The sequence below is a fragment of the Lucilia sericata genome, unplaced genomic scaffold (assembly GCF_015586225.1).
Source record: "Lucilia sericata isolate MDLA Ls3-8-SP2 unplaced genomic scaffold, ASM1558622v1 Contig000012F_arrow, whole genome shotgun sequence".
Taxonomy (NCBI): domain Eukaryota; kingdom Metazoa; phylum Arthropoda; class Insecta; order Diptera; family Calliphoridae; genus Lucilia; species Lucilia sericata.
This window is the reverse complement of record NW_023994051.1, coordinates 1271444-1284481: the sequence shown is the minus strand read 5'-3', so window position 1 is coordinate 1284481 and position 13038 is coordinate 1271444. Positions and strand designations below refer to the sequence as shown.

General features: G+C 25.6%; 1 protein-coding gene across 4 annotated transcripts in view; it reads right to left on the bottom strand.

Moving 5' to 3' along the window:
• Positions 1-13038, bottom strand: part of LOC119604243 (homeobox protein homothorax) — a 160595-nt gene that overhangs the window by 128440 nt on the left and 19117 nt on the right. For all 4 annotated transcript variants that reach the window (XM_037956744.1, XM_037956734.1, XM_037956758.1 and 1 more), the window contains exons 3-4: positions 11600-11741; positions 311-361 (exon numbers count right to left, since the gene is read on the bottom strand). In XM_037956744.1, the coding sequence (XP_037812672.1) occupies positions 311-361; positions 11600-11741 (193 nt within the window). The remainder of the gene's footprint in view (positions 1-310; positions 362-11599; positions 11742-13038) is intronic.

Here is a 13038-nt window from a genome sequence, read left to right as displayed (position 1 = left end):
TTTCAAAATAATACAAAAAATTAACTTTTACAAACATTTTTTTTTTCTGTTCAATCACATTTTTTGTTTGTTCTCTTTTTTAAATAAGCACAGCAAAAAAAAAGTAACATTGTGACAAATTTATTTAAATTCTTGTTTAGAAAAAATGAGTTTTTTTTATTAAATTTAATTGAATTAAATTTGTTTGAACATAGAAAATAAACATTTAACTACAGCAATTTTTAAGTTGTTGTTGTTGCTGTTGTTGTTTGTGGGTCAAGGTGTTATTGTTTATAGTTATAGAGTAAATTTATTTAAAATGAATACTTACCAGTGAATCGACTTCGGGATCTGCTGTGTAGTAGGGTTTTTGTGATCTGATCTGTAAAATTAAAGAGAAGAGATGAAAAATTAATATAAAAAGTTTATAAATATTATGTTTGGCAACATGTTGCTAAAACAAAGTTATGTTAGGCAACATGTTACTAAGGAAAAAATCAAAAATACGTAAAAATTCGAATGTTATGACTTTTAATTTGTTATTCATATTGCAGCAACATGTTGCTAGTATTAATAATGGTTACATGTAGTAAAATATATTTAAATTAATTATATAAAACATGTTTAAAATTTTCTGAGTTTAAATCTACAGGCAACATGTTGCTTGATACTTAAAATATTCCTATTGTTACGATATATACCTAATTTTCTTTAATTACTTAACAAAATATTAAGGTTTTTAAATAAACTTTTTCAATTTGTACTTCATCTAGTGTTGCAGCTTAAAAAGATCAATGTACTGAAACCATTTTGTGTTGCAGCAACATGTTGCTAGTATTAATAATGGCTATATGTAGCAAAGTATATTTAAATAAGTTATATACAAAATTTTAAAGATTTTCTGAGTTTAAATCTGAAGGCAACATGTTGCTTAATGCTAAAAATATTGTTATTGTCATGATATATACATAATTTTCTCGAATTACTTAACAAAATATTATAATATAACTAACTAACAAAATATTAAGGTTTTTAAATAAACTTTTTTAATTTTTACTTCATTTAGTGTTGCTGCTTAAAGGTATCCATGTATTGGACCCTGCCAATCTAAACTAGTGTTGCAGCAACATGTTGCCAGAGTTAAAACTCATACAATTATGCGAAAAAGTTTACCAGTTTTATATATAAAAATATATAAAAAGATTTTAAAAAACATATTTTTCAATTCTAAAAGTTGCGGCAACATGTTTCTTAATGCTTAAAATATTATTATTGTCGCGATATATATCTAATTTTCTTTAATTACTTAACAAAATATTATAGTTTTTAAATAAACTTTTTCAATTTGCAGCTCAATGGGATCAATGTACTGAACCCTGCCAATATAAACTAGTGTTGCAGCAACATGTTGCCAGAGTTAAAACTCATACAATTATGCGAAAAAGTTTACTAGTTTTATATAAAAATGTATAAAAAATATATTTTCCAAGTCTAAAAGTTGCGGCAACATGTTGCTTAATTCTAAGAATTGTATATTTGTCATAATTTTAATCTAATTTATTTATAAATTTAAATTTTCTTTATCTTTTGTTTTTGTCATGGTTTTTCTTTAAACATTTTTCCTTTCAACTCCCGGATGTTTACAGAAAAACACATGAATTTATTCTTTTATTTTTCTTCAATGACAGTGAAAGTGCATTTGAAAATGTGTGTATCTTTCTTGTACATATTTATAATTTTTTTTTTTTTTTTTGTTTCTTCTTACAGTTACACACCAATTACTAATCGTGCTTATCAAAATAAATATGACCATAAACTGTTTACCTGAACAAAAAAAAAAAAACTTGTACAACTGAAATAAAAAAAATCTCAACTTAACTCGACTTTTATTTTTCGTTAAACAGATTTGAAAATTTTTAAATAAATATTGACTTTGGCAGCCGTATTTGCTTTACTGTGTCGTTTTTTTTTTATTATGATTATTATGATTCCTACATTTGTCTCCGGTTCTCTATATATATCTGAATGCGCTACTAAATGGAATAGTTACACAAAAATTATCATTTCTTTGCTTGTTGTTTAGTTGTTGAAATTTTATGATGGTTAATGTTTAACTAAGTTTTTACTGTCGCGTCTAAAAAAAATATATGTTATAAAAATAATATTGTTTATAGTACATTATAGGTAGCATTTTACTAGTAGAGCATTGTAAAGATAATAGTAGAAAATACATATACAGTTTATGTGTGTAATACACCATTCTTTAAACAAATACTTATTACAAATAAGAAGTAGTATTATTACCATTTAATAGTTTTTTCAGGTATTTGTAATATGGTGTAATGTTTGGTGTAGTGAAAAGTTTAAGGTCAAAGAGGTGTTTTAAGAAGTTAGGGGAAGTTTGTTGAGGTAGGTTTTAAACGACTTAAAAACAGTCTACTGTTTATATAAATATAAACTTTAGAAATTATTTTTTTTAAAACGCCTAATAATAGGCCATATTTTTAACTTTAGCCTATAAGTAGGCAAGCTTTTTTTTAATTTGAATAACTGGTATGATAGCTAAGCGCTTGTTTGATATTATTTAGGGTGTTACATTTAACTACTACTAACAGCTATTTATTTTGTTACTACTTTAGAAAACAACTAAAAAACAAACAATCATAAAAAGGTAAACTAAAGCGCACTGCGTACATTGGAAACAAATCTTTATCTTTATGATTTTATAAGCCAACTGAGACGTTATTTGATGCACTACATTTGGCATATGCTGTACATTTAAACACTCTAATAATAGCATTGTTCCATAATCTTTAATAACATTTTTGTTTTTATTTTCTTAAAAAAAATCAAAGATAACATAGGTATGTAACAAGTGTATGTGTGTGTGTATTTATGTACAATAAAGTAGTTAAAAAAAAACTCTTGAAAGAAAGCATGATATTGTACACCCAAAAAAAAGTAGGTGTTTAATTATGATTGTACACCAGTTTAATCTATGTTTGTTAATTTTAGATTTTTTTGTTTTCATTTGTACATTATTTTTTGGTAACAAAATCTAACCGAAAAAAAAGATAAAATAAAGATAAGTTTAAATATCACAATTAACGCTAAAGAACCAAACAACTACACACCAAACATTACAATATTAATTGTTAAAATATGAAAAAAAAATTAGGCGCCACTTTTTTTTGGGGAACAAAAAAACTAAGTATTTCTGTTTCTTATCATTTAATCACGTGAGTATTAGAAGAAAAAAAAAAACTCAAAAATAAATAAAAAAGAAATTTTAAAATTTGATTCATAATTTTTATGACTTTCAACTGACCAAACACTGGCAAAAGTTCTAAACACACACAAACAAACACCCAGTTTATGACGTCTTAGGAAGTGCTGCACCAAGCACAAAAGTTGTATAATCAGCAAAACAAAACAAAAATACTACGCAAAGTCTTTTATGATGGGGGTAGTTATAAAAAAATCCCAACAATTATTGACAACCTCAAGTCTCAAGTAGTAGAATTTAAGCGCTAATGGCTGCTACTTTTTTTTATAATTTTATAAATTTACTGCAAAAGCCACAAATTTAATAACAAAAACCAGTAGTTTAACAATTTGTTTGTAGTTAATACTACCACCACTGGCCACATTTTTATATACGCCATGTTGTGATTTGACATGTGCCTTAGTTTTTAAGATTTATGAAAATTTATGATGGCTTTTAATATAAAAAAAAAAAAAACAAAACAAAAACATTTATATATAGATTGTTAGTTTGTTAATATCTCTATCTATACATTAAAGTGTTTTACGTAAATCACAAACAAAAAAAATCACAATTTTTCTCTTTAACACAAATTAACCTTTAATCAAGTAATTTGTCAAAAAAAAACCTGCGAAAACTTTAACGTGGTAATATAAAACGCATTAAATCATAATATCAAAAAAAAAATCTTTTATAAGCTTAACCAGGCGGACAGACAGACCAACATTCACAAAATAATAAATGTTGCAGCTTCAAGTTTTTGTTGCTGGCTAATAAATCATATTAAATAATTAACGGCAACATAAATATAATTCACACATTGTGGCTAAAAATTGACCACAACAAACGTCACAAATTATTTTCACAAATGGTGATTTGCTGACTTTTAAATTTTAAATAAGATTTATAACGAGCAATGAAACAAATTAAACAAAAAAAAACTAGGAAAAAGTAACAAATATTTTTCATATATTAAAAAAAGGCTTAATAAGTTAAGCAACATGTTGTTTAGTGTTGACATTTGTAGTATTAGCAACATGTTGCTAAAGTTTAAAAGCTTGTTATTAAATAAAAAATAACTATTTTAAAGAATTTTTGAATTTTTCTAAAAGAAACATAAATTTTTTATTTAGAAATTTCTGTTTAGCAACATGTTGCCTTATCGTACAACTAGGATTTTTTCCGGATTAGTAGTTAAAACCGAAACAAAACAGCAGGATATTTTAGCTCTGAAACCAGGATTTAAAAAAGTGTTATTTGTTTTGAGTATGATAAATAAAGTAAGATAAGTAAAGCAACATGTTGTTTAGTGGTGACATTTTAAGTATTAGCAACATGTTGCTAAAGTTTAAAAGCTTAGTTTTAAATAAAAAAAAACTACATATATTAAAGAATTTTAGAATTTTTGTAACAGAAACATATATTTCTTATTTAGAAATTTCTTTTTAGCTACATGTTGCCTTATCGTACAACTAGATTGTTGTGGATTTTACCCAAAGACCTCCCATATTTTTTCCAGATTAGTAGTTAAAACCGAAACAAAACAGCAGGATATTTTAGCTCAAATACCAGGATTTAAAAAAAGTGTTATTTGTTTTGAGTATGACAACAAAACTACCTGTTTTTTTGGTTACTACAAATATGTCATGTATAGTTCCTAGTGTTGCATGACTAATACCTCTCTTGTATGAAAAAAATTTTAGTTTTCATATAATAAAATGTTTAAGTATTTGTTAGCTGGAAGTAAAACGACAACAACTGCAAAAAAAAGAAAATTCTGACGAAATCCCTGTCTATAGATAAGCCTACTATACTGACTGCAACACTCACTCTAAGCCTACCAAAGGGAAATTTAACATTTGTATACACTTGATGTCATAAAAAAAATGTTGAAAATCTTTTTTATACACATTTTTTTTTTTTTTTTTGGTATTTTGGTTTAGTTTTATATAGACCAGTTCTTTTGTGCAAAAAAAAAACATACTACAACAATAAAAGCCACACACTTAGATAAAAATCACTAAAGCAATAAATAGATAAAATGCCACCTAGTAGTATAAACACATTTTAACATTAAATACAAATTCAAAAGGAAGATACACTCGTAGTCGTATACTATAATAAAAAACTAAAAAAAAAAAACAACAACAACAATAATAAAAATAAACCCCAAAGTATAGCAACATCAATAACAAAAAATGTATATAAACAAAGTATAATTTTTATGTTTTATTTCGCCAAAATAAACTGAAAAAACCAAAACAACTGTTTTAAAGAACCATAAAGAGGAGAAGAGTAAGAGAGAAGCATAACTGAAGGCAATGAAAACATATGTGAGACTAATGATGGGCCATAAATCATTAAGGTGTATTCCCCAAAAAAAAAATCATATGAATTTTTACTATATAGTATTAAATAGTAAAACTAAACCCCTGTTATATTTAATAATCTTTAAAACTTTATTTAAATAAATTCACAAACAAATATGAAAAATTAAAAAACATCAATCATTTAAAGGAAAAAATTATGAAAAAGAGAGAGACCTACATACATATAAAAATATCTACCAGTGAGAGCAGTAGAAACACCATTGTTTAAAGGTAGACCATATTTGATTATAGGTTATAAAACTTAAAGCCTGCTTTTTTAAAACATAACAATTATTTTAATTCTAGACTACAGCGCGCGCAGCTTTAAAGCAATTAGAGTTCATGTAAATAAGAACAAACCAGCCAAAGTACAAAAAGTTGAAGCTCTCTGTTCCACTGATAAGAAAAGCCTAAATTATTGTTGGTTTTTTTGTTATTGTTATTGTATGTTGGGGTGCTTAGAGTAGAGTCTACCCAAAAGAAAACTATAAACAAAACTGGCAACATTGAATTTGTTGTGGTGATACAAGCTGGTTGGTTATATTTGTGAGATCAATACAAAGTAAAATACAATATAAAAACGTTAAAGTTGTTAAACTGGTTTTCAGCAACAAAAAGTCATAAAATTGTCTTAGCGTTTTTTTTTTTTTTTGTTTCATTTGTTATGAGTGTGTTTTTCTTTTGTCTCTAAACTAGCGTAAACAATATTGCACGCAATTTGCAGCATTTCTTTGCTGGCAACATATATTATAATAAGGAAAGAAAAATTTTCTTTTTCTTTAAATTTTGGCACAAATCTGGTGTTTTCTTTAATAGTTTGGAGGTTTTTAAAAATCCATAAATCATTTTAACAACTAAATACACACAGCATGTAGCTAATACACAGAAAAAAATAGAAAAATTAAAAGATTTTTCAACAAAAAATTAATTAACACTTAAATACAAATAAAAAAATATTAATAAAAAAAATCGCTATATAAAAATGATTAACCTTAAACTTAATAAAATTAATTTAGAAAAAAAAAGTTTAGCAACATGTGTCCGTCACAAACTAAATTAAATATTATTAAAAATAAATATATTAAAAAAAAGCTAGACAGATCCTAAACATTTTAAGTTTTATTATAAAATGTTATATATGTTTCTTAACTTTCAGCAACATGTTGCTAAGTTTTAAAAATTTCAGCAACATTTTCTTATTTCTTTAGTTTAAATGCTATTTTGTTTTTTTGGAAATAAAACTAATAAACTATAAAAGATTAATATTTCCTTGGCAACATGTTGCTGGCTTGATCATTAGAAATTCTACGTTTGTTTGTTATATAACAAAATGTTGCTTAAGCTTTTATAGCTTATTAAAGCTTAAGCATGTTTAATAAACATTATTTTTTGTTTTTGATTATTCTCGAAAATTGTTGCTATATATTTTGTTGTTGTTATTTTTTATACTCAATTAATAAAATTTTCCGTATTTTCTATACTTTTTCTTGAGGTCTATAAACGTAAAGAAATTAAAAAGAAAAACACAAATTTACACTAAAGTAAACAACTTTATATACATTTGAAAAAGAAATGAAAACATTTTTTTGACCTACCAACAGCAGCCCACATCAATCAACACTAAATTTGAAAAGAAATCAAATAGAATTGGGAAATTTTTTTTTTGAAAATTAAACAAACTAAATAGCAGCAGAGCCAGAAGAAGAATTTGTCCTCTTTGGTAATGAACACTTTTCTAAACTTAGAAGAAAAGGCGCCAAATTTCCAATAATTTTCTTTTTTCATAACAAATTGATGGAAACTGCCGTTGTTGATGGCCATGTCTAATTATATATATATGGAGCAGTATTCAAATGTTATTTTTTAACATACTTTCAAATAAACAACTTAACAAAAGTGTGAAAAATTTCCAGTTTAAACAATTTCAACAAAAAGCCCTTTTTAGCTTTTAAAAAAAACTTAATAATATTAATAGCAAATCAGTTTACACCTTCTACAAAAGTAAGAAAAAATCTTTTCATACCCTCAGCAAAACTAAATAAGGAATTTTCAAAATTTCCTCCCTATTTAAAAAAGAAATTGGATTTTTAACAATTAACCTTAAGTAGAAATAAAAAAAGAACTGTTGCATATGTTGCACATGGAGTTTGGCAGTCTTTTCAACAAAGAAAAAAGAACAATACCATTTAAATATTGCTCTTTTTACGGTTTGAAAATCTTTTCAAAACAAACTAGAGGCGAAAAAAAAAGAATCCTGTTGTGTAGATTTTTTTTATTTGTGTTGTGATTTAAACAACAATGCCTTTTGAAGAATTAAAAGAAATTCAAAACCTTTTGCTTTAAGGGTTGTGTCATTCTCCTGTATATAAATACAAGTTTTGTGGAAAAACAAAGCATTTTTAAATACCCGTAAAAAGGTTTAGTTTTGAACTCATTTTTTATCATTTGATAAAGAAACTGGCAACAAAAACAAAAACCCAGAACAAGATGAAATTATTTCTCTAAACAAAAGAGATTAAAAGCAATGAATATATTTTTTTGTTGTTGTTGGTTTTGTTATGAAAAGAATTTTTTTTTTTCAAATCTTCAAACAGACAACAACGACGCATTTAATGTTTAACGTCATTTTGTGTACCGAAGAACGTTGATTACGAAAATTTCGAACGTAAGAAGAAGAATAAAATAAAAAAATTATTGTTAAAAAGTTGTATACCTGCTTTGTTAAACAATAAATTGTTTTAAAATGCTGCGACACATAGCACTGTTCTCGCACACACACACACACACACATGGATACGTTAGATGTCGAACAAAAATTATATTCAATTTAATCTTATAACATTTACCAAATACTTAATTTACTTTTTTTTCATCATCTTACGTATGATTTTTGTTAATCTTTAAATGAATTTTGTTTTTATGTTTAAGGTTATTTGAAGGTAATTTGCCTTGAAGAAAAGTTCTAAGAATATGGTGTAGTTTTATAATTTTGTTGCTACAACATGTTGCTTTATTTTTTTGTCTTAAAAAAAAACATGTTGCTAAGTATAAATTTTAGAAAATATTTATTTACTTATTTGGATTTAATAATAATCTAAGATGTTTTGTCTTTTTTATAAGACAAATGTTGCTTAAAATTTCTAGCAACATTTTCTTAAAATTTTTTTTTTAAGTGTATTTTATTGTTATTGCATTTTATTTATTATTTAACTTGTTTTTTAAAGTTTTTTTAAAATGTTGCAGCAACATGTTGCTAAGAAAAAATTTACTAAAAATTGTCTTTAATTAAGCAACATATTTTTATATGATTAATATAAATCTCAGGCATTCAAAAATATTTGCTTAATTATTAAATTAAAAGCCAGCATATTATTTCTTATTTTAAATAACAAGCTAACGACCAAATGATTAAAACCAATGAACCCTTAATATTTATTTAAGTATCATTCATAATTTCTTTAAAGACTTCTTAATTTTGTGAAAACTGAAACATATGCCTTAAATATGTTGTTATTATATTTAAGCTGTCCCCCTCCCCAAAAAAAACTGACACTAGATCTAATTAGATGTTCCCCAAGCAGCAAAGAAACCAAAAAATAACAAAAAAATATTAAGACAACTACTGTTACTGAAAACCATAAAAATTTTGTGGATTTGTTTTTTAATGGTCTGCTTTGACATTTAAATAATTTACGATGTTTTAACATCCACAATTTTTGTTTTACATTCCATAACCACACACCATAAAGCAGGCAGCTTATTTAAGTACTCTATATGTTGCATGCAGCAACAGCAATACACACACTCTATATAATTGCAAGTCAAAAAAAAAAAGAAGTGATCATGCTCATTATCAACATCAACATTATGATCATTAGCAAAAATTTTATTAAGTGATGTTACAAAAAGAGACTTTATGTCTATTGCAACATTGGTTGGCAGTCGTCATTTAGGTCCTTTAGGTTTTTAAGTAATTTAACTCTAAACTCTAGAGAGTATTTTTGTTGTGGCAACTATTTTTATTTTATGTGTGCTAAAAAAGAAATTTTGCTTCAAAGTTTGTTTTTGTATTTAATTCTGTGGCCATTTAGTTAAGACGCGCGCGCGAAATCACATTAAAAATCTCATCATTTCAGGCACCTCATCATGTTATAAAATTCTTTTAATTTTTACTTTTTTCTTCTTCTTCTTTTTGTTTTAAAAACTTTTTTTGTTTGTACTTGGCTGTTGTTTTTTGCCACATAAATTTTGTTCTTTTATACATTATAATGTATTTGTTTAGTTTTATACTTAGACATTTAGCATACTTGTAACACAGCAAAAGTAGCAAGAAAAATCTATAAAAGGAAGTCGAAAAATGATGTTTTTATTTATGCATCATTTGGAATTTTGACAGCTTTGCCAAGAGACTTTTTTTGTGAAGCATGAATCAAGAACACATTTTTTAAGTGATTTAAAGGAATTTATATTTGATAAAGTTTTTTTCTTCAAAAAAAAAGTGTTTGGTCCACTTCAGGGTTTTGAAAAATTGACAAATTTTATTAATATTTTCAGAAAATTTGATTTTTTTCCTTTTAAATACCCTACAGCAGTCATCAGAGCGTTAATATACCAACACATGTGTTATTTTGGTTAGTTTTGTTCAATTCATACAATTTATTTTTAACAAAATGTTAAATAAATGTGTTTTAGCATTCATATGTCGATTTGTATTCATGAGGATTATTTTGAGATTTCTTGTCTATATATAAAAATATCTTTTATATCGAGTTATTGCTGTTGCCAATGTTTTTGGTTTGTTTGTTTGTGTGGTTGCTGTCTCTAGCTGTTTGTTGCTGTTGTTGTGAGTGTTGGTTTTACTAATGATGCATCTAAAAAAAATGCTTTATTTTAAAATTTATTTATATTTTTGTACATTTCTTCAGAGAGCCACAACTAAAATGAATACAAACAGTCAACACAAGTCGAAAAACGAAGAAGAAAAAAATGTCAAGAGATTAAAATCGTATATATAAAACTCTTATAAACAGTCATAAAATTAGAGACATTGTACGAATATTATATTCTACATTGCCACAGAGTGTAAAGAATTTTTCAGCCTCAATTGTTATTAACACTTGGCAAAAAACAAAAAAAGAAGCAAGTTGTGTGTAGGATTTAGTGTTTTACGAAAATCTTTTAATGGGTTAATTTTGTTCATCTTCTTTATGTTCTTTTATAAATACTACTTATAGTCTGTCTTTCCATTTAAATGTCTGTCTGTTTGTATTTATGATCATGATCATTTTCATATGTTGAAATTTAATGTTTTGGTTCTTTTTGAATAAAAAACAAAATAAACTTTTTTTTTTATTTTTGGTACCCCACAATATCTTACAAATAACATTAAGAGAGGGGGTTCCAAGCAGAAATAAAAAAAATCAAAAATAAAACTAAAAAAGTTAAATGACGTCGTCGTTTTAGCTGTTTTGTAGTGATGATTAATGAAGTGCCACAAAATAAAGATCATCATTATTGTAAGATGTTTAATGTATAAATATAACGCTATACTACAACAAAATGATTCATATTTGGTTCTGCTTAATAAGATAATATAAAAAATAACAGATAAAAACCCAAAACACAACAAAAATATTTACTTTTTAAAATAATTTTTTTATATATAAAAAAAATTGTCTGTTCATTTGCTAATGTTGCAGCAACATGTTGCTTCATAGAAAATTTAATTGAATTTATTGTTTAAATTTATTATAAAATATTTTTTTTACTTTAAAAACAGAAAAAACATATGTTGCAGCAACATGTTGCTAAATAAATTTGTATTGAAAACTTATCTTACAATATACTAAACTTTTAAATTCTATTATTCTTTTTAGTTATATATTTTTCAAATGTTGAAGCCTCATGTTGCCTTTAATCTTTGATTGATTTCTATATTTAAATAATCTATGTTTATATAATTTTAATTAGCTATAATATAACTTACCTGTTTACTAAACATTGCAATATCTTCATTAAATGATTCTGACGAACATACATCACCACCTTGCACACCAGGTTCTCTGGGCGTACATGTGGCCAATTCACATTTTTCAAATATCAGAGCCAACAGCGGGAATAGGGGATGTCTATAGAGGGCGAGAAATAAATTGTTGAAATTAATTTATAAGAAAAAAAATATTATTAATAAAATAAACAAATACAATTGAATTGATTATAATTCCACAATGAAAACTACAAAAATCTCTTTTCCACACATCTCATCTCATGAGACAGACAGCCACGATCATCATTATGATGCTGCTGCTGATCATCGACAACATTTTCATATTGCTTAAATTTGTTTACACTAATGGCGACAAGAAACCGCCGTCATCATATAAGGAATATTTGATTCTATATCTATTTATCTATCTAATTTTTTTTTCTTCTTTTTTTCTCGGTACGTGTATAATTTTTTCAATAGATACCAGATAGATATAAAATGCGTATAAAATAGTGTGTGGTGGCGGTGGTGCGGTCGGTGTATTTTAGAATGAGTGTATAAACACACTCATTAAATACCACATACTTAGTAATAGAAAGTATAGTGTGGTGATTTTTTCTTTACTTCTTCTAATTTTGTGTATCTTAAGTATGTGTATATAAGTTGTTTTTTGAACATTTGGTATTTTAATTAGAGCATAAGTTAAAGGAAATGCTATGCATTTTTGAAATGCCAATTTTAGATTTTTATGAGTATGTATGTATGTATGGTGATTAAGCAAGACAAACCAAGAGAGTCAGTATTGCTACCATTTGTATTTTTCAAATAATTATAGTATTTATGAAATGATATTGAAAGTGATTAAGAAAAAGTAATGATTTTTTAAGGTATTTTTTGTTTGGCGCTTACTTAACAGCTGGAGAGTGTTATATGGTAATGTAAACATAGATCAATTGAAGTAATCTTAAGTTTATATTTGTTTTTTAATTAAATTACTTCAATTTGAGTATTTTTTAAAAATGTTGCTGAAACATGTTGCTGCAACATAAAATGTTGCTAAAGCTTAAAATGCTTAAAAATGTATATTGAAAAGGTTTTTACACAAAAATTTTATATTTTAAGAAAATTTGTTTACATTAAACAAACACTAAATGTTGTGGAGTTTTTAATAACCAAAATTTTGTTCCCGCCTTTTATTTCATTAAATAAACTTTTGTTTACAATCAACAGATTGTTTTATGAAAAAAGAAATATAAATAAAAAAATCAATATAATCATGTGTAAATTGTTTTGACATTTTCAAAAGGAGGCCTGTTTTTTTTTCGTACAATGCACGAAATTGTAATAAATCTTTTTAAATAAAATTGTAGCTGCTGCTGCTGTTGTTGCTCATGTTGCTGTTGAATGTTTTTAAAGGCTACTGTATACAACACAAACAT